This window comes from Echinococcus granulosus, assembly GCF_000524195.1.
Source record: "Echinococcus granulosus chromosome Unknown EG_S00004, whole genome shotgun sequence".
In the NCBI taxonomy this organism is placed as follows: Eukaryota; Metazoa; Platyhelminthes; class Cestoda; order Cyclophyllidea; family Taeniidae; genus Echinococcus; species Echinococcus granulosus.
This window is the reverse complement of record NW_020170384.1, coordinates 1,215,615-1,235,198: the sequence shown is the minus strand read 5'-3', so window position 1 is coordinate 1,235,198 and position 19,584 is coordinate 1,215,615. Positions and strand designations below refer to the sequence as shown.

General features: G+C 41.1%; 5 protein-coding genes across 5 annotated transcripts; 2 read left to right on the top strand and 3 right to left on the bottom strand. All coding sequences in view use genetic code 11, as the record gives it.

Moving 5' to 3' along the window:
* Positions 1 to 1,148: 1,148 nt before the first annotated feature.
* EGR_01125 (Proteasome subunit beta type-2) lies at positions 1,149 to 1,736 on the bottom strand (the record flags this gene model as incomplete). The annotated part of the gene is made up of 1 exon (XM_024490374.1): positions 1,149 to 1,736. One exon carries the CDS (start codon positions 1,734 to 1,736, stop codon positions 1,149 to 1,151), a length of 588 nt encoding a protein of 195 aa, XP_024355193.1.
* A 4,189-nt stretch (positions 1,737 to 5,925) lies between these two features.
* EGR_01124 (hypothetical protein) lies at positions 5,926 to 6,468 on the top strand (the record flags this gene model as incomplete). The annotated part of the gene is made up of 4 exons (XM_024490373.1): positions 5,926 to 6,013; positions 6,046 to 6,104; positions 6,137 to 6,330; positions 6,369 to 6,468. The coding sequence occupies 4 exons, from the start codon at positions 5,926 to 5,928 to the stop codon at positions 6,466 to 6,468; spliced, it is 441 nt and encodes a 146-aa protein (XP_024355192.1).
* A 719-nt stretch (positions 6,469 to 7,187) lies between these two features.
* On the bottom strand, positions 7,188 to 8,196 carry EGR_01123 (Rab-like protein 2A; the record flags this gene model as incomplete). The annotated part of the gene is made up of 5 exons (XM_024490372.1): positions 7,188 to 7,250; positions 7,415 to 7,596; positions 7,637 to 7,828; positions 7,864 to 7,953; positions 8,166 to 8,196. 5 exons carry the CDS (start codon positions 8,194 to 8,196, stop codon positions 7,188 to 7,190), a joined length of 558 nt encoding a protein of 185 aa, XP_024355191.1.
* Positions 8,197 to 8,931: 735 nt separating this feature from the next.
* Positions 8,932 to 15,311, top strand: EGR_01122 (Conserved oligomeric Golgi complex subunit; the record flags this gene model as incomplete). Its single annotated transcript, XM_024490371.1, has 18 exons — positions 8,932 to 9,048; positions 9,081 to 9,163; positions 9,200 to 9,314; positions 9,351 to 9,452; positions 9,485 to 9,557; positions 9,591 to 9,935; positions 10,013 to 10,308; positions 10,585 to 10,624; positions 11,088 to 11,200; positions 11,387 to 11,472; positions 11,693 to 11,862; positions 12,423 to 12,721; positions 12,901 to 13,105; positions 13,895 to 13,974; positions 14,504 to 14,605; positions 14,684 to 14,812; positions 15,007 to 15,086; positions 15,269 to 15,311. The coding sequence occupies 18 exons, from the start codon at positions 8,932 to 8,934 to the stop codon at positions 15,309 to 15,311; spliced, it is 2,478 nt and encodes an 825-aa protein (XP_024355190.1).
* A 418-nt stretch (positions 15,312 to 15,729) lies between these two features.
* Positions 15,730 to 18,904, bottom strand: EGR_01121 (Solute carrier family 35 member C2; the record flags this gene model as incomplete). The annotated part of the gene is made up of 8 exons (XM_024490370.1): positions 15,730 to 15,857; positions 16,951 to 17,074; positions 17,213 to 17,388; positions 17,680 to 17,821; positions 17,996 to 18,157; positions 18,192 to 18,264; positions 18,297 to 18,360; positions 18,865 to 18,904. 8 exons carry the CDS (start codon positions 18,902 to 18,904, stop codon positions 15,730 to 15,732), a joined length of 909 nt encoding a protein of 302 aa, XP_024355189.1.
* Between the last annotated feature and the right edge of the window lie 680 nt (positions 18,905 to 19,584).

The window sequence follows — 19,584 nt, the reverse complement described above, 5'->3', positions numbered from 1 at the left end:
AGAGCTTTTGCCTACTCTTCTATTGTTACTCCAACGCAGATCTGATGTAGGACACCCTAAACTGTCCGACCTAAACGGTGTGACAAAGGGCGAAAGCTGCATGTATAAAGGAATCGCAATGGAATCTCCCAATCGGTTTCCTCATCAATGACGACTAGTGATAATTAAATCAGTTTACTTACAAGCCCTCAGGTATTTTTAAACTGCATAAAAACCAAATGTAAAAATCGCTTTTTAAAACAGGAGTGAAATAAAAACATGCATTAGTAATTTCGGAAAACATGGTTCCCTTCTAAGGCTACTTTGTGGATGCGTTCTATGCCGATAATTCATCACCCCTTTTTAGCCCTAAATGCAAAGTTCAATATTAAGAAAGGTAGAAATAAAATTGCGGAACAAGTTGCAGATATTCAATGCGTAAAACGGGATATCAAGTTCCACTTCAAAAAATTCGCACAACATCGATTTAGCTGATGACAAGTCCAGTCTAAGGCTAGGCGACTGCTGAGGCAACTCATTGTAAGTTTTATATTGTACAAGCATAACACTTGACAGAGTACTAGCATTCAAACCCAAGGCCAAATCGGAACTTTGGGAGTTTTCCGCGCAGCCTTCGAACGTCAAACATCCGTAACAAAGGATAAGGTCAGAAAGTATGTCGATTTTGGCAATAAAGCCCAAAAGACCCTTTTCCTGCCTTTCAAGTAGGCAGTACTCCAAAATGGTACAGCATTGAACTTGAAATAGACTAGACGATACGTCTTCGCCAAAGCTTCCTCACAAAAAATGTGATTGCAAGGTCATTGATGATGTTCTAGAATACCTAAGTCGATCACGATTTCACCTAATGAGAAAGACGCCCAGTTAAAAGCTACTTATTTGCTTACAGTAAAGCAAATAGCTAAGCTAAAAAATTGAGAGGTCGCTTAGGCGATGAGCCAAATCCTACTCAGAACTCACCTGGTGAAACCAATAATGGGAATGGCTATTTCGTTCAGCAATAAAATGACTGGACATACAGATTCATTCACACGCCAAACAGATTTGAAGAAAAAACCCACAAATCAATGAGGCCGTTAGTGCCCACCGCAAAAATTACAGGTCAGGAGAAAAGTTGAATTTGGGAACAATTTACTCATATGGCAAGATTAAAACAAATCGGGTAGGGTTTCAATACCTTCCTTATTCACAACTCGAACAATGAAGCGGTTGTAATTAACAATAAAGCGCTTTTGAAGCTCACTGATACAGTTTTTGAGAAGAATGAGAGCGTGGTCAATTTTCATGGCAGGATCATATTGACTGTCCAAGACTGCAAGAGTCACGAAACCACCGTGACCATGCACAGCGTACGGTACGTCCACCATGGAGGCTAAATAGTCCATGTAGTAGATTTTAGGGCCGGCATCAGGATCATAACCAGCAAGAAGAAGATTGACGTTGTAGGGATTTCTGCTGCGAAGAGCTTCAGCCAAATTCCTCCTGGTGAAGCTAGCCGCTGCATACGGCCTTAGTTCATAACCGTTTCTGATTTCATACAGCTGCATGTTTTGCTGAATGAACTCTGCAAATTGTACGGTATCACCATGTTCACCACAAACAGCCATTAGGCAATGCTTGCTTAGTTTGAACATTTTGTCAGCATCATCTTTCAATGCAATGATTGAGCGACTGACTCGTGCATCCGCAGCTATTATCGCAAAGTCGTTAAAGGCAATCCCTATCAGGTACTCCATCGAAGAATGGGCAAAGTCAGCAATTCCAGAGCGGGCGCCGGTGCGATAAGTGTTTTAAACAGGACTGAAAACAAAATCAGGTTGTCAGTACCGATTTCCAATTATACGCCCACTAAAATGCATTCCTATCCTTAAAATAATTTTAAGTTAGTAATATAGTAAATCTTTATATGCTTAAAACCTGTAAATTGGCCTCAAGCAAATCCATCATGATGCTTAGTAGAACACAAGAAATTTCATCAAAAATATGTAATGATGTTTGCCTAAATGTGCATTTTATGGTGCCAGAGGGCTTTGTTAATCTTTTAGTAAGAACTGAACACAAATTCCATAGAAACAAATCCTATCTTTGTAAATCCACATTGAACAGCACAGGATACCTTCCCTTAACCATTGCTTTCGATTTAATGATAAGGAACCAGAAGCAACAGGACAAACCATCAGAAACTTTAAGAATCAAAAATGACATTCCATTGCACTATAAGTTTCTCATATGAATAAACTATTTGTATTAGTTAAGCAAGAAAACTGTCATCAGTTTATCGAGGAGCTGGACTCGTTCTTAGCTTAGTCATCTAAGCATACCTGAGTAAGACCGAAAACCGTGCTGTATGAACGTTTAGGTTTTACAGTTTTTGCAGCAGCTTTTTTTCTACTTATCTACAATTAACAGAGGGGCGAATTCATTAATTAAAGTAGAGGTGTTACAATTATTGCCCCATTGAATCCTACAGGGAGCATCTAAAACAAGAAACCTTGTTGTAAGAACAAATGTTTGGAAACTATCAGTTACAAAGTATGACCAACATTCTTAACAAAACGCAGATATACGGTAAACCTCTTTTAGTAGAATCGATGCTTTTGAGCATATTCTGCATAATTCGCGTTTAACGTATTACTTTTGAGTATTTTAGCTCATGGACGAGAGAACAGGTAAAGTTGTAGGTGACTGTCGACTATCGCTACGTTTTGGCGGTGTTTAGACCCACAAAACAATAGTGTACTCCTGGTGTTGGTGGATAGGCGGTTAAGACATGGTTGTCTGAGAAGAGAATCACCAACTTCCAGCAATTTTACCAAGAACGGTATATCTCTCCTCAACCGAGACGGGGTTTAGTCGCCGATCCCTACTCCCAGCACGGGTTGATATAGACGGGTCTCTTCTTAAGCTATCATGCCTCCCAGTAATACAGCCTTGAAAGGGTCAGCGAGCTTCTCTGTAGGCATTGGATCAACGATGTCAATTTAACTCGTTCGCGGTCTTTGCGGATAGCAATGCAATCAAACGCGAGATGATAATGATTTGTAAATTACTTCTTTTGCAGTGGAAGTAGACTACGATTTAGCAGAACCATAATCGAGAGTGGGATAGGCCAGAGCTGGTAAGTACCAATGAGTTGGATAACCTTACCACTCTTAGCAGGACTGCTGCCCTGAGTGATGTCTGCACCACCGAGTTTAAGATAACGCTTAAGGTAGAACAGAATCCCATTATGCAAGTACTGTAAAGTGGGAATTATTGCAAAATAGGTAAGTTCGGCTTGTACATGATACAAATTTTAACTTCTAATTCCGTCAAGTATATTACACCACTGTATTGTCATGTACTATAGTTAACTATATCCGTCCTCTTCTAGGTCATTAGATAGGCTTGTAACTGCGACCAAAACTTTGCCAAAGACTTTTTTCGCTTTATTTTGGTACCGAAAATCTTTAAAAAAGCTCTCCCTTAGCAATGATTTAAGTTACTGGGACGTGTTCAAGATATTAGTGTTTATTTTGACACGGTGGTTTGGGCATTATTGAACTAATCTAAAATAGCGGCAGAGGATATAATTTAAAAGGCAGCTAAAGCGCCTAATTTTTACAAGTCTTAAGACCTTAAATTCTAAATCCTAAATTAAGAATGAAAATAAAGAGGCATGTTACTTAAAATCGGGGTTGGGAGATAGATTTGTGATTGATGACTCAAAATAGATGCGACGAATTCCCCAATCCAAGTGCTTTCAGAATAGGTAGATTCTGCTACCCATTAAAAATTTTAAAAAATATGTAAAATCTGATGACAAAAGACGGGGAAAAGCCATTTGATGGCCTCATTGAGGTGAACAAGTCTGAAGCGATCAAAGTGCAGGTGGAGAGAGATAGGATACGATTTTTGGTGTCAACAAAGGGAAAGGCTTTGGGCGTATGGATGGGAATATAGATGTCGAAGAAGGAATGTAGGTTGATTATCATGATGAATGAAACTTGAGGAAAAAAGTGACAACACCGTAAAACAATATATTAAAAATAAGGATTCCTTGTGTGGGAATTCCTGCACGCTTGTGGAAGACGCTCTTGCTTGTCAGGAGAGAGAGATTCCTACCAGTAAAAATCAGCCCGAAACAAATGATAAAAGGGAAACAAAAGTCAGCACGAATGAGGTTAAATCATGGAGAAGAAGGACAGGTGAAAGGTAAGCTTTTTGAAGAGAGATGTTTCACTCCCAAGCACATAATGAGACCAGCAAAAATAAATACACTTGATGAAGAGGGGAACGGTATCGAAAAGTAGCGTTCTTAAAAAAGGCGCAATTTAAGCAGAGAAATAGGTTATCTTGGTAAACGAGGAAATTTAACGAAAAGTTAAAGCAATACGCAAATACATGTAGCAGTTTCTGAAATGGGCAATGATTCCAAGATGAGCTTCTCCTGATCCCACAAAGAAAGGGAATTCAGACAGCTTGTGAATAACTGTTGAATACATATATTCTGTCCTGGGCTCTACTTACAGCAAAAGCACAATGACTGACACGCGACATTCAAAAAACAAACAAAGTATCCCTAATCCTTCCAAAATTTGAAACAAGACTATGCACTGCTTAAGAACCCATAGTACTATCGCACTGAAGAGTTGAGAGGCTGCTAGCATAAACCAAAACCATACTGCAGGGTGAAAACACTTTTGGTGGACGTAGCCCTTTAATACAATACAAAACTAAACAAAACACTGAACTGCTACAAAATTATACACATATATGTACACGTATCACTACATGGTAGAATGTGGTAGAATGCAGCCAGAAACAAAAATATTAATTTGATTTGGAGTGTTTTGGCGCTTTGACGCTTTTCTAAAGTCAGAAGTGGACATAATACTCGGGTAGAACCTCCATGTAGAGTGAGACTAACCGGCCTCATCTTCCCTGTTCCTAGTGTTCTTAGAACAGACCGGTTGATTTGATTTAGACATATTTATTAAAGAGGAAAAGATCAGGAGGGAAAGTACAACGTTTAAGGAGGGGGAGAACCGCAATCACTAGGCACGGAAGGGGACAATCCTGTCACCAGATTCGTATTTCCAGAGTGCCTTCTACCTGGAAGGTACATTTAAGCGAAAGTATTACATATATTTATTGTAATACAATAGTGGTTTATCCCTCGGTTTTGGTGAGGCGCGACTTTTGTACTTCGAATTAGCCCCCTTGTACCTCGCTGGGTGGGCTGGCCTTTTGGGCCATGCCAATAGCCCAGACACCTTCGCCGTGCTGAATATATATATTCTGCCAAAGTATTGTGTCTTCTTTCGTCTTCAGTGAGTCCCGGGACGCTAAATATGACATACAGTAGGGTTGGGTCTAATGGTGTGGAGTGAAAACCACCCCACCCGGCGAAGGTGCAATGGCAGATACCCAAAGTAAATCTTTTAGCAAAACCAAAAGTAACTTAGTCAGCGTATTACAGTATTTCTGAGAGCAAGTTGATGGCTTGAGTGCTGAGAAGGCTCATGATCTCCTAATAAGAAGCAACTGGAATCACTTTTACCCTTCTAGAATATCAGAGAATTTAGCTATTGCTAACCCTTTACAGTCAGAAAGAATTTTGTTTTAAACAAACAAATTGCTATTTAGATCGTGCATTAATAAGGCAACAATATGATGACATCAACACGAATGTTTTCGCATTAGGACTGCAAACGAACAAGGCTATGCGAGTAAAATCACCAGCATAAAAACGAGATGAGTTTTAAAAATTGTCGGAAGTGTCACGAAATTGTAAAAAAGGTAGTTTTTGCCTAAGACTTTAAGTAAATAAATCATCACCAAAAATTTTACAACTACTTTGATTGGTGGATTTAATTATGTGTCATGACCTGTTCTGGTAACAGATAGCCTGACAATATTCAACCTGTTGGTGTAGCAATCAGGATGGCCGATGCTTTTTACCTCCGTTATTATGTTGGACACCGAGGAAAATTTGGTCATGAGTTTCTAGAGTTTGAGTTTCGACCAGACGGTATGTGTGCTTTAAAAGCATAATGCAGGCAGGTAAACTACGTTATGCCAATAACTCCAATTACAAAAATGACACGATGATCCGAAAAGAGGTAGTGGAATTTGTATGAAAAATGTGGTTTAGGCCACTGTCAGCAAAGCAGTTATGGAGGAATTAAAACGCATTATCATTGACAGCGATATAATGAATGAGGACGATGCCAACTGGCCCACCCCGGATCGTGTGGGCCGACAGGAGTTAGAGATTGTATGTGGGGATGAGCATATTTCCTTTACAACGTCCAAAATTGGTTCCCTAATTGAAATTAACAACTGCAAGTAAGTTTGTTTCTTTTTGCCCTATTCCTTTTTACTAGGGATCCTGGGGGATTGCACACATTCTACTATTTAGTACAGGACTTGAAATGTTTGGTCTTCTCCTTAATTGGACTTCATTTCAAGATAAAGCCTATATAGCTATTAGTCGGATGAATAAACCTGCCTCATACCTCTTGATCTTTCTTTGTAGTTGTGAATTCGGTCAACGACTGGCTTCTGTTTGCATGTGCTTAGATGTTGCGTTTCTAATTTGCGCCGTGATTTCGTTTGCGATGACAAGACGTGAAATACTTACTCTCAATGGCTAGTATTTCGGAAACTAAGGTTCACTCTCCTTGGGTGTCTTTTGCATGATTTGGCGATGTACTCCCGTGGGTTTTCATGGTACCTTATCACCGGGATTGGCGTTTCGCTCAGTTACAGTAGCTTATTATTAGCACAGGCTTTAAGATTCATGCGTCCACTGCTCATTGTGCTTCACGTTCCGTGAGCCATTGCATTGTTTATAACCCTTTTTAATAAATTTATGATGCTAGTAACAATTAGCATCTTTTTTGATAAATTCAACTAAGGACTTTTAATTTTATGGAGTTCAAGTTGCACAAAAGCAGACACGAGATTTGGTCAAAATGTAAGGAATATAATACGTCTGAAAAATAGCAAGGGCACGAGCGTAAGATGACGCTGCTTCTGGTTGTGTAGAGTTGCCATTTTCCAGCAGAGTCCCGAAGTTCTGGACTAACTGTCAGATTTGATGTTTCGCAAATTTATTTATTAACAAATCGAGTCCTTATTTACGGAATCACGGCACCAGCAGATAATGTCAAGTCACCGCATCATGGCGCTTCATGGAGCATTTACGACAGGGGATCGGCGTAAGATGATTCACCATCATTTACTTCATGGTTTTGCTCCATAACCTAAAAGGCAAACCAGTACCATGGTTTGAGGTGTCCAAAATGTTGGCAATGCGCACGATTATAAAGCAAACAAAAAAGAGTTCCTTTGAATGCATGATCAAGGTGACTATCTGATTGCCGTTGGCATATTGGAATATGAATTTGGGCGAGTGACAAAGACATACTTCAAGTTCCTCCATAATTTGGTCTAAGGGGTCTGTCGAATCTTCTTTGTATGCCACAGCCGCTCGAACTGCGTCTGTAAACACTCGCACAACATTCGTACCATTCGCCGCAGACACGAAGTAGAAGGGTATGCTGTTTTTCTTCGCAAAGTTGAATGCTTTATTCGTCACCTCAGTATCGGCTGTACAAGGGATTTTCACTTATACCAAGTTGCTACTCACTATCAATTTTGTTCGCTGCGCAGAAACATGGAATTTCTGGACGATACTTCCGTAGTTCTGATAGCCAGTTGTTTAAATTTTTGTAAGTTATCTTCCGCGTCACATCAAAAACGAGGATGCATGCGTGTGCTTGATGGTAGTAAGATGGATGCATGCTCTGAAATCTCTCCTGACCCGCGGTATCCCAAAAGTCTGAAGATTTTAGTGCCTGTTGAGGGATATCTTACCGACGTCAATTAAACGATCTTCTATTGTCATTTGATGCTTGTATATATTGAGTGCGTATGTTGATAATTGGTTGGACTGGCTGGGTTTACCTGGTTAAGGGCTCAAATCACTGCCAATCTTTTACTACAGCCGATATTTGCCTACGTCGTTGGGACGTGTACGATGCAATGCAAAGACGTTTCAAATTCTTACACAGCAGAAAGATGGTGCAAAAGTCTTAACATAAACGTGAATTAACGGCAGTAAATGGGAAAATAACGACATTTGGGACCGTGTTTATCTAGTGCAAACATGGACTTACATGGCGATTTTTTAAATTCTAGGTTGATCATTACCACTTTTTAGAGTTTTCTGAGCAGGTTGAGTGCAACTTTCAAAAAAAAGTGTTTGAGCTATTCATAGAAGTCATTAGGTGCCCAACAATTTTGTTTTTCATGTAAGCTGCAACCAAAGTGCGTCAAATTACTTCTGTGATATAGGTTTTATTGAAATTATCTGGATTGTCAGACAACAATCGTTGCATTTGCTCAGAAACCAAACGTCAGTTGCAAATGCGCAAATACATCTTAGAAAAGGATACTACCCACTAAGCAGGAATCTTTCAACCAGCCTAACTTGACATAAAGTTAGTATTCGGAAGTTACTTTGATTTTCCAACAGCGCTATCTCCTAAACATATAACTTTAACTCTACAAGACTTTCCAATAACAATTGCGTCACGGTCTGAGATTTCGCTCATTTTGAATGATCATCGTAGGTTCTACAACACCATTCATGGATTAAAACGAATATTGATTAAAATGAGCCAAGTGCCACAAAAATGTCACAGAAATACACTAACTTAGTGTCGATATCACTAAAAGCCTCCTAATTAGCTCTACCCTAAAAGCCCAGTTTTTGGGAAATTTTGGAACCTACCTACACTGTTTTTAGAGAAAAAATCGGGCTAAAAACTGCACCTGTTAACTTTTTAATTTCTCCAATATAGCGTGGAATGTAGCAGCACTAGAAACGTATGCAAATAAAGCGGTGGAATTTGAACGTTGATCTTATCATTCAATGGACTGATGCACAGCTTAACCCTTATTCGCAATCTAGCCCACTCGGTGATGAATACTGACGTTGGTCAACTGAGAAGCATCGGGGAGTTAAATAGGGCTCTCTTAGAATTGGAAGAGTATGAGGTGCCCAGTGTTGTTAATAGCATAGTGAGTAGAATTCCCTTGCTGCCTCGATTAAGAAGTATGAATTGCGACGCACCGAGCTAGATGAAAAACTCCAAGAGTTGGGGAATTCGTTGTAGGTTCCTCTGATGTTGCTGTTTGAAATTTGTAGACCCAAAATGTCTGCATTAAATAAAGAAGCCGTAGGTCTCTCCGCTATTGTGAGCAATGCCGCGACTATCGGGATACAGTTAAGTGGAAAAGTTAGACAGCTTGATGTAGCAAAGGTATTTTGTCATTTTTGCAGTGTGTGTATTCGTTAGAATCGAGTTCAAAATGTTGAAGCACTGATAGGGCACGTTATAACTCTTTGCAAGTGCCTAGATGATACGCAAAAAGCCCTCGAATCAAATAATGTTGTAGAGGTAAGTTGCTTCCTCTAATGTTAACTTTCTAGGCCGCTAAGAGTATTTCTATTTTTCTTGGAATGGATGATCAAACAATATCTCTAGCTGAAACACTAGAAAAAGGTTTGTCTAGATACGTCATTTCGATTCTTCCAGAGAATGTTGGTTTATCTATTTTGCCGAAGTTGAAGGAACTGCATTTGGAAGTTATCTCAAGAGTCTCCGAATCATTTGATAATTTCGTCACCGTTGAAAACACAAAGGCAATTGAGGAGCTTTTCAGAATATTCCCCATCATACGCAAGCATGAGTTGGGCCTTACTAAGTATGGCAAATATATTGCCACGAAGATTGGTGAGAAAGCGGAGACGCAATTTGCAGTCGTTACTTCTACACAGTCATTTGACAAACCGAATGTGCATGTTGACTTAATGACATACCTACTTGAGCTCGCTGCTCAGGCTATCCAAACCAATGAGCCTGTAATTCATGACAGCTACGGTGCGTGGAATGTGAGTCTTTTAGTTTTGAGCCCATTATGTGCGCCAATGTTACAGGCGTTCTTGATTTTTTTTCAGGTGGTGACAGCCTGCTGAATTTCATCTGCATGATTCAGACCCAATGTGATCACCATGCCGAAATCATATTTATGGATTTCAAAGAGAAACGCGATCTATCTGTCATTTTGCAACGCGCCCGTCATGAACTTTTGTTCAACAACCGCCCTTCCACCTTTGCGTCCTCTGGCGCCGGTCAAAACAAGCAAAGCTTACTGTGGGATTACTGCTTGTCCACCGAATCACTGATTTCTGATTCAGTTCTATTTAATGCAAGAATCGAGCTCTATCTCAACTTCCTTCGGCGGAGATTGTCGGTAAATAACAGGGGAGAATACTCTCTAGTCGCAGATGGATAGTGTTGCAGACCTTCAGAATAAAGTCCGTTAATATCGTTTCTCCTTCTCTCATGTTAGCCTTCCTTGGACAAGGAACGCGCAACACTGATAGACGTAGACTCAGATTATTTTCACGCCTGTTGTTCCCTTTGAGAGGTGACCGTAGCATTTGTCTTGTCATCCGTGAATGACTCTTTTGCACCGGTGATTACTGGAATTAGAGCGTGTCATTAATTGATGTTCTGTGCGTTTTAGACGGGCACATTGCAGAAGAACGAAAAAGAACATGGAAACTGTGAGTTTGATCTAAACTTTGGAATGGTTTTTCCACGAAAAGTTTATGTTGATAATAGTCTTTGGAATATGATATGCTTTCTAGCGCTATTCACTTGCTTACTTCTCGCCTGAACGATAATCCTTTAGAACAAGACTACAATGGCTTTAACCACTTGCTTCGCTTTTGGTGATATCAGAACGTTTGGAAACAGTACAGCTCAGTAATATTCCTGTTTAATCTTGAGTTGGAACTACTGATAACACTAGGGGATGTCTACTCTTGCTGACCAAATGTAGCCAGTAAAATATAAACTGTTTTGTTTGCACATCGTAAGCAAGTACATGGCACTTCAAAGCAGTGTGATAGGAAGACTGTGAAGCATATTTTTTGTAGCACATTTTAAGACTGCTCATGCTTTTTGGCGACTTTTTGGTTGAATGCATGAACGGCAGTTTCTTGTTCAAAAACGTTCTTTTTGCAGCTGCAGAAATTCGGCAATTTTTCAATCAATGTGGTCTATCCAAAATTTCACAAGAAATCGTCGATGCTTATCTTCCCCTAGAACAGCTTTTTCTTCGGGAGCTGGTCAACAAGGTAAAGCAGGCCATCGGAGTTTTATGTTGCGCTTCCTCTGATGTAAACTGAGCGTCACCGCATATGGTAGTTGTCCTTGGGAAGTTTTATTACACTTAGGTTTTTCCATACCTGTGGCACTTGTTACTTTTTTGCAGCTGGATGTACTTTTGTTGTTCATACCCAAATTAAATGCCGTCTTTTCAGGCTATAACGATGGACGAGTTGGATGAATCCACGAGGATCTTTCGTCTTGTTGATGATGTATTTTTCGTGGTGAAAAAGTGTCTCAGGTGTGCATTCTTTTCTCTTAACTTGTCATTTGCGAACTGAGGTAAGAGTTTCTTGTCTCTTGCACTGTTGCGGGGACCCACCGGCCTCTTCGTAAATGCTACTGTGCAGTGCACCCGTTATAAACGGGAGAGGCTGGTTATCAACCGTCGCCCAATTTGTATCGGTGGGTTAGCGTAAACACGCTATTTTACCAATCATGATCGTGTCGCTATCCTGCAGCCGGGCCATATCCTCAGGATGCGCCGATGCTGTCTGCGCCATGTTTAACCACACCAGCGCCGTGCTCTGCGACCAACTGATTGAAGAGGCGCTCACCCCTCGCACTAAAAGTTGCACCTCATCCGGGTGGATCAAACAAGCCTACCAACTTGTCCACAAACGAGCTGGAAGTGAGTCTTTTTCGTACTGTTTCTGGGACAAATGGTTTCTGAGTTCAGAGAAATGTTTACTCAACGTGTCTGCCCTTTTTGACAAGCTAACACTTTGTTGTTATTAATTTTAAGTGTTCCATGACTCCGCGTAACCTAATTAAACAATGGGCTTCCGAAACTTACCGCTATGATCCATGCCAAAACCAAGAACATACCTTTGCATATCATAGGTAAAAATAGGAGCAGACGGCCAAACACAATCAATGCAATCAGCATTGTAAAGACCGAGTAACATTTCGCGACTGGAAATAGTAGCAATTTCTGCGTCGTTTAATCATTTTAAGCTTTTCCGACTTCATATTATGTTTCCAAACATTGTCGCTACGACTGGCGCTACAAACGGATTCGTTCGTTCAGGATGCGTTCCACTTTTCATTCCTGTTTTTTTATAACCTCTGACTCCTCGAGACTAGCTATATCCCACTTTAATATGTGGATAGACTGTAAACAGACTACCTGTCGTTTGCGCATACTTCAGTAATATTCTTTGCCACACCTTTCATGCGTCGCTTCCTTAGGTGGGAACATTGCAACTGGACTGCTGGGGACAGCAAACACAGAGTCCGCCTCGAACGGGTCCGGGTATACATCTGCGGGCAACACGGTGGACCCCCAAACTCAGTATCTCTACGCCCTAAACTCCCTGGAGGCCTGTTTGAACTGTCTAATCATCCTGCGTGACACTCTGGAGAAATACATCGAGGAGGTTTTCGGTCTGCGACCCAAATCCGATCTTGGGAAATTGCAGGTGTGCCCCTTGACATTGCTCCACAATCTCGTAGATATGGGTATGTTCGCATTACTAACTGGGGAGTGGGTAAGTGGCACATGCGGTGTGACCCACGTTCATTTTGATGAGGTATAACCCAATCATATTCCCATTGAACTACCGGTATTAATTTTTCTTCCATTAGGGGAAAGGTCGGGTTGCCACATATCTGTCTTAACTGCATGGATGTGCATTTCATTGACAATTAGTTATCAATTCCGTTTTAGGCCTGCCTGTCAGACTTGATCGATTCTCTGTCGCGGGCTTTTCAAACCCTGATAGATGGGGGTTTTGATCAACTACGCAGTGTAATTCGACCCCAAGTGAATTCACTCACACAATCATTCAATTCGGTGAAAAGAGATCTATCTGAGGTGAGTTTGCAGCGCAGAAGGACCGAAACTGCTACTACTACGTTAACTAACCTTAAAGGTAACTGTTGCTTGATTGGATTTCTGGGATCTCGCTTTTCTTTTAGGAAAATTGACGTATGATTTAAATTTGATTAGAAGAGTTCCACCGAGGACACCCGGGTTAAATTGGGATCGCCGAATTGATCGAACATAGGAACCCGTTTAAAAGCGCAAAATTGGTTCTTTTTAGCATGTAGGCACCTGTCCTAGCGTTTGATTAATACCAGGATAGCTTCCGTACAGATTTGTCAGTACAACTAAAACATCCCTTTTAAAATCGTCCATATTCGTGGACGCAGAAAGAGGATTCATCTCTTGCGTAATTCAGAGACAGGTTATGCATCGATAATGCATTGCACACTCTGGCTGGATGCCTACAGGAATGACAGCCGAGGCTGTAGACTGGGAACAACCATAGTCGTTGTCATCATTGACAGAATACGGCCGTCGTCGAAATATATGCGTCACTTAAATGACTTGCCGCTGAGCGTCTCATCACCTAAATGTGCTCGAAGTCTTCTGTAGATAAGTACCCATTGGTTTTACGTCTTCGTTAACGCGGAACACCGTTCACTGCCACGCGCTGTTGAATGTGCTGCTGCCTGGCATCCTGACTGACTATTTCTGGAGCCGTTTGCAACATGGGCGTCGATTGCTACGGGCAATAATAGGGCACATTTGCCACTCGAAAATGCATGTAGTGCCGCCGCAGCAGCGTGAGAAACCGAAGGCTTTGGTTCCACTTGAACGCCTCTCACGCATCAACTAAAATGTATGAACCGCAAAATTTCACTTATTTTTCAGGAAGAGTTTGAGCAATACGCAGTTAACGATCCTTGGGTTGAGTCGCTGATTGTGGGTTTGCAGAGCCTCTTAAAGCCATTCCACGTAAGTTTTGTGCTCTGTTATTGGAAGGTAACACTTTGTTTCGCTTCATAGCTTCGGTTGCGCCATAAGAGTGGAGGTGTCTAAGTACTGCGTCAAACTTCACCACGTAATGAAATCGAATGACACTCAACCAAGATATTCTGTGACATGTATTTGAAGCACGCTACGATTGCTTCATTGGCATTGGTATACTGGTTCAGGGTGCGTGGAATTCCGGGCTAGTATGAGAGCAGATGATTCGCAGCCCTTCAGAATTAACCCCGTCAAAATAGTACCTGAAGACGTTAAATTTTGGCAGTCAGGACTGTGGTAATATTACATTGAAGTGATGAAAATAGAGGTGCATGAGTAAATATTTGGCACTTGTGTTTACGTTTAGATTTTATCTCACACGACGTAGAAATTTGTGTGAACTTTTCCCACCAAGAACCTCCATCTTTCACTAATTTTCACTGATACGCATCGTTAGGCCTTCATTCCCGCTGTTCCTCTATTCAATCTATGTAACCTTGGGAATTCTCCCTTTCAGGCAACTCTCTCGGCAGGAAACTACGAGAAGTTCTTGTCGTTGCTAGTTGACGAGATCCTCTTCAGATTGGAACGCTTCGTCCAACAGAAGAGCTACAATAGGGTCAGTTGTGAATCCTTATTTTTGGTCGATGATTTTGTAGTACAAAGCATCCTAAAGCACCACCTTCCAACTTTGCAGTACGGCGCTCTGCAATTCGAAAAGGAGTTGCGGTGCATCTTTAATTTCTTCTCTTCCCTCTCTACCTTCTCGTGTCGTGAGAAGTTCGCACGCATTCTTCAGATTAGCAAATTACTAAATCTCGAAAAGGTGGGTATTGCCCCTCCCCCCTTACTTTTGCGACCCTAATAAATTTCCCTTTTTGCTGGCATGATTTCACCAACGTCATGTACAAATTCTTGTCTGGCAAGAAGACCGTGGGATTCTCATTAGTTGTGTCATAAGTCACTTCGATTGTTGTTGAATCATCATTGAGTGAACACCAATTGGCGTTTGCTTTTTAGGTAGAGGAAGTGAGTTACTATGGCGATGCCTCGAACTGGCGCTTGTCAGCAAACGAAATACGACGGCTCCTTACGTTAAGGTGGGCTTCCTGTGCCGCGTAGAGGCTTTCCACACCAAGCTATTTTTGCATGTGTGCTCGCGCACACCATCAGCGAATGGTTTGTGTGATTTGTTATTTCCCACACAAAGTGGGCATCTTTATTCCCCAAAAGTATGCGTGTTAGCCGGCTTTGTAAGCACTGCGAACCGTGATTATTTTAGGGTCGACTTCAATGCCGAGGAAATCAGAAGGCTACATCTGTGATCAAATTTGGAACCAACTGCTGTGAAACCTCTCTGCACTAAAACACATTTTGCCAGTACGTAATGCCCATGACGCCAATAATAGCACCACCTTTGCTTTATGATATTGAGACCAAAGTGGGGACATTTTTTGTGGAGAACTAAGTCAACTACTAGAAGAGACATTTAGTAATGGTTAAACTAGCACAAAAACATCATAACCTCGTGTTTTCAAAGGTCTTACACGAATAGAGCGACTTTAAAACAATTTGAGTAATCATCTAGGCCCTACCTATTCAAGATGAAATAAATCTTTATTAATGTGAAATAGTGGGGTTTTTCGCAGCATAAGACGGGCACAAAGTAGACACTTGTTAGTGTGGTGGGGAAGAGACAGGCGCTAGGAGCATACAGTTCGCTAATCCCTGATGGGAACGCTATTAGCAGTACACTTTGTCTAAAACAAAAAAATCACTGGGAAGGCTGGTGAGTCGACCGGGGCGCAGCTTCTTGGGCAGGTGTGTCATTTGCCTGTTCTGACAAAGTAAGAGTCGCAAGATGGCCGTATCTGCAACAAAGAGGCGAAAAGTCGCCTTTGTATGCCCGCTGGGCGAAAGAGAACCGTGGTCTAGAACACTACCACCTGTCCAGTCAACGAACTGCCTGCTGAGGACAGAGCAAACGATCTTTGCACTTTTTGCGTAGCTACATGCAAGGGCTGTTTTACATTAGAGATGGTGGTGTCGCACCAACGCATCAATCAGCACATTGTGCTTCCATCATTCTCAACCGGTATGTGGGCCATCTACTATGCAAATCGCTCTAACAGAGTAGGTTCAAACCTCAGTCTCCTGGAATGAGGCTTGGTTAACAAGCTCATTATCAGAATCTCAGGAAGGTACGCTACTACAGCTCCGAGAATGACGACACACACTACTCTCTTGAGTAATTCATCCGAGTTTGTAGCAGGATTCGACACTAGATTACGAGCATAGCATAGGAGCGTCACACATGTGTGGTGCTGGTGACGGTCGTGTTAGGAATGAAGGGCAAACAATGGGGGAATATGCACTAGAAATAGTAGGCAAAAAATGATTGCGAAAAATCTGTAGCAGATAGAAGCGTCTCAAATCAGGATTGAGGAGTATTTCTGTGAAATCGTGCTTAAATTAAAGGGAAAAGAAGCTATACGGGTAGGGACTACACTTTTACTGAGATGACGCTTCTTCCTGAGATGATACGTTTACCCAAATCATTGCATCGGATATCCACTTCTTACGGTCGTCTGGGAACGCGAAGGGGAGCAGGAAGAGGGGAGGCATGACAATTTGACGCTAAAATTGTAAGCTCGAGCGTGTGTATGCAAAGCAGGAGGGGTAGTATTGGTGCGCGAATAAATAACCAGAAGAGAGTGGTGATGGATAATCGTAGAAATGCGACAAGCTAGAGGCGGCAGGGAATGAAATAATCACACAGTTGGCCACTGACGTAGTGCTTGCTGCTAAAGCTTTTATCCAAAAGGAAGCATAAACGGCAAAAAGTCGAAAAAATACCAGACTAGTTCACCCAAGTATGACAAATCGAGTTGAGAGATCGTTTGGAAACACCAAAAAGTGAATTAGCATAACCAGTAAGGGTCTTCAAAAAGTAAACTGACTTACGTTTGAAAAATCTTATGGCGACATGGAGACAGATTCCGGCTAAGCATATCACCAATCCGGCAATATTCGTAGGGCTGTACTGGTCGCCATTGACGGCAGCTGCCAAGTAGAGTGTGACAACTTCCTACAAAAGATAAGTTTCTGCTAACTTGTTCCTAAAAAGTACATTGAAAGCTCCATTAAAGACGATTGCACTGAGTATTTATTACTACATATGCGACCGGCCGCTCGTTAGACAGGAGAGTGAAACAAAGTTGGGTACCTTAAAGATACCAGCAATTGAAAGCGTCAGGCTGGAGGAATTGCATACAACGAGAAATTCGGCAACTTCAAGACCGAAGGCCAAGCAGGCCCCAAAAACGAAGTATCCCAGGGTTCGACAGGTACCAAGGTAGTCGTGAGACCGGAAGAGAAAGGGCGAAGTCAAAAATTCATCGCCTACAAAGAATCCCGACACGTGACCACAGAGCGGTGATGACATTCAGGATTTTTTAATGCCCAGGGAAGCGATAACAGAAAGATGGGATTGATTTTGATGAAACTTTTGATCGGAAACCAATGGCACGAGTGGGAAATTAAATATTGAGCTGATCGAATTGGCAACCAGCGTACCTTCTCGAAACGTACTTTGCAGCGACCAACGCAAAAATACAATTTTGCTTAAGGAATCTCTAAATGAGTCACCACATACAGTTAAAAGCATAGAAACCCAAAGGAGACTAAACTTACCCTCTAAACTGAAGGCTAAAGGTAGCAAAACCAGAGCCATCCAGGGTTGTGTATGATATATAACATCGATGGGATTGGACAGCCCTAAAATAGTATGTGACACATAGAGGAAAAGAGTATGGAAATCGACAAAGCAGAATTCCTAAGTAGCAGCCTTTGAGTCCAACAGTGAGTTAAAAATTGTCAGAATAGTTAAAGAGGGTACCCAGAGTGCGCAGTTAGACGCTAATGCGGGATGGATGGTATGTGATTCCGAAATGCTATTTAGCTGTATGACTTTGTTTAATGTAAAAAACAAATTCGACTTGCCATAGACTGATTGCTGCGTTACTTTTTGTGCTGTAGTCCATCGAATTCCGCTTAAAGCGGATGCAATGAGAACAAGAGTAAAGCCTTTGAGATCAAATTGAGTGGATTCATATGTAAACATGAAAAGCCCTGTTGAAATTGAAAGGACAATAGCCACGATAGGTATACTCTAATAACAGACTCTAGCAAAAAAGGCAACTAACCAGCTTTTCTAATTTGAACACGATCGCAAAAATAAGGATAAAAATTACTGAAGTCGACTTGGTCATTGTGTACCTACAAATGAGGCCTTTACGATTTGACCATACAAAGAGATGGTAATGAACTCAAAACTCCAGTTGGAGAGACCTATATCTAGTGCACTTGCAATGCCTTTTAAAGCGTAAGACGGAAAATAACAAACCAGTTGGGGAAACTTCTAACACATAGTCCCTCCAAGGGAGTTCAACACACTTCTTGTTTTGAGTATTCCAAAGGATCCCCCTCAAAAACCAGGCAAAACCGAATTTTAAAATTAAATGCGTAAAAGTAATTGATAACGGGTACGGATATGCCTATAGGAAAATCCTGTGAATATTTACCAGAGAGGAAGTAACCTTAATAACACTGTTGTTGAGAAAAGTTAGCCAGATCGAAAACGTAAAAAACATCGCAATTGCAAAGCACACTGTTAACGTTTTTCCACATATCCAAATAAACGGGTATCTCATTACAGATGGCAAAGATATGACCTTGGGAATACTTGAATAACCGGAGGTGTAACAGATACAAATTAAAACTTTCCGAATTTGCTCGACTTTTGGATTTGGTTACATATTAGAAGTTAGAACGCTAGGAGCTGCCGTAAAACTTTTTAGTTGCAGCATATTTGATTACACTTTGGCTTAAGTGTCGTGAGAGTTTTGGCCCTTCGCATTGCTCATTCCCGTTATCGTATTATTCGAAGTAAGCCTACTTTTCTAGCTTATAATTTATTTTTATTAATGTTTGTTTGCAGTCATTATCCCAGTTTCTAGTGTTTGTTGATCCCAATAAGACACCTTACTTACAAGCCTTCCAAAAAAATCACTAGTGTTAACAAATGCAACATTTTGGGCTTATTTTGTTTTACAGTAGTAAATTTAGGCTCTTTAGCTGCAAATAAGAGCAATTAACGAAATTTTGGCGATAAACCTTTTTGAATCTGTTTACGAACATAGAAACCCATTACTTTACCTTTTTTGCTCTATTTTTATAATTGAATTCGATTCATTCCCTGATAAATTTGACCATCCATATATTTCCGGCCTTTGTTACTCCTTGGTATGATATTTAAATTGTTTTCTATTCTGACATCTCTCGTATTGCCTCGAGTTGCTGCTCCACTCCGCACAATGGTTACCATTGGAAGCAGACCAAATGTCAAACGCATGACTCATTGCAACGAAGCATTGAGAACCACATCCTCTCAATGACTTGTACCTCGTTAATAAAAGGTTAAAATAGTTGTACATCCCAATGAATTTTGCTAATCTCAAAACGTCACCTGCGGTCACCCGGCAGTGCCCAATAATTCCCACATTTTAATAAACAGGAGCATGTATTCTTATGGCTCTG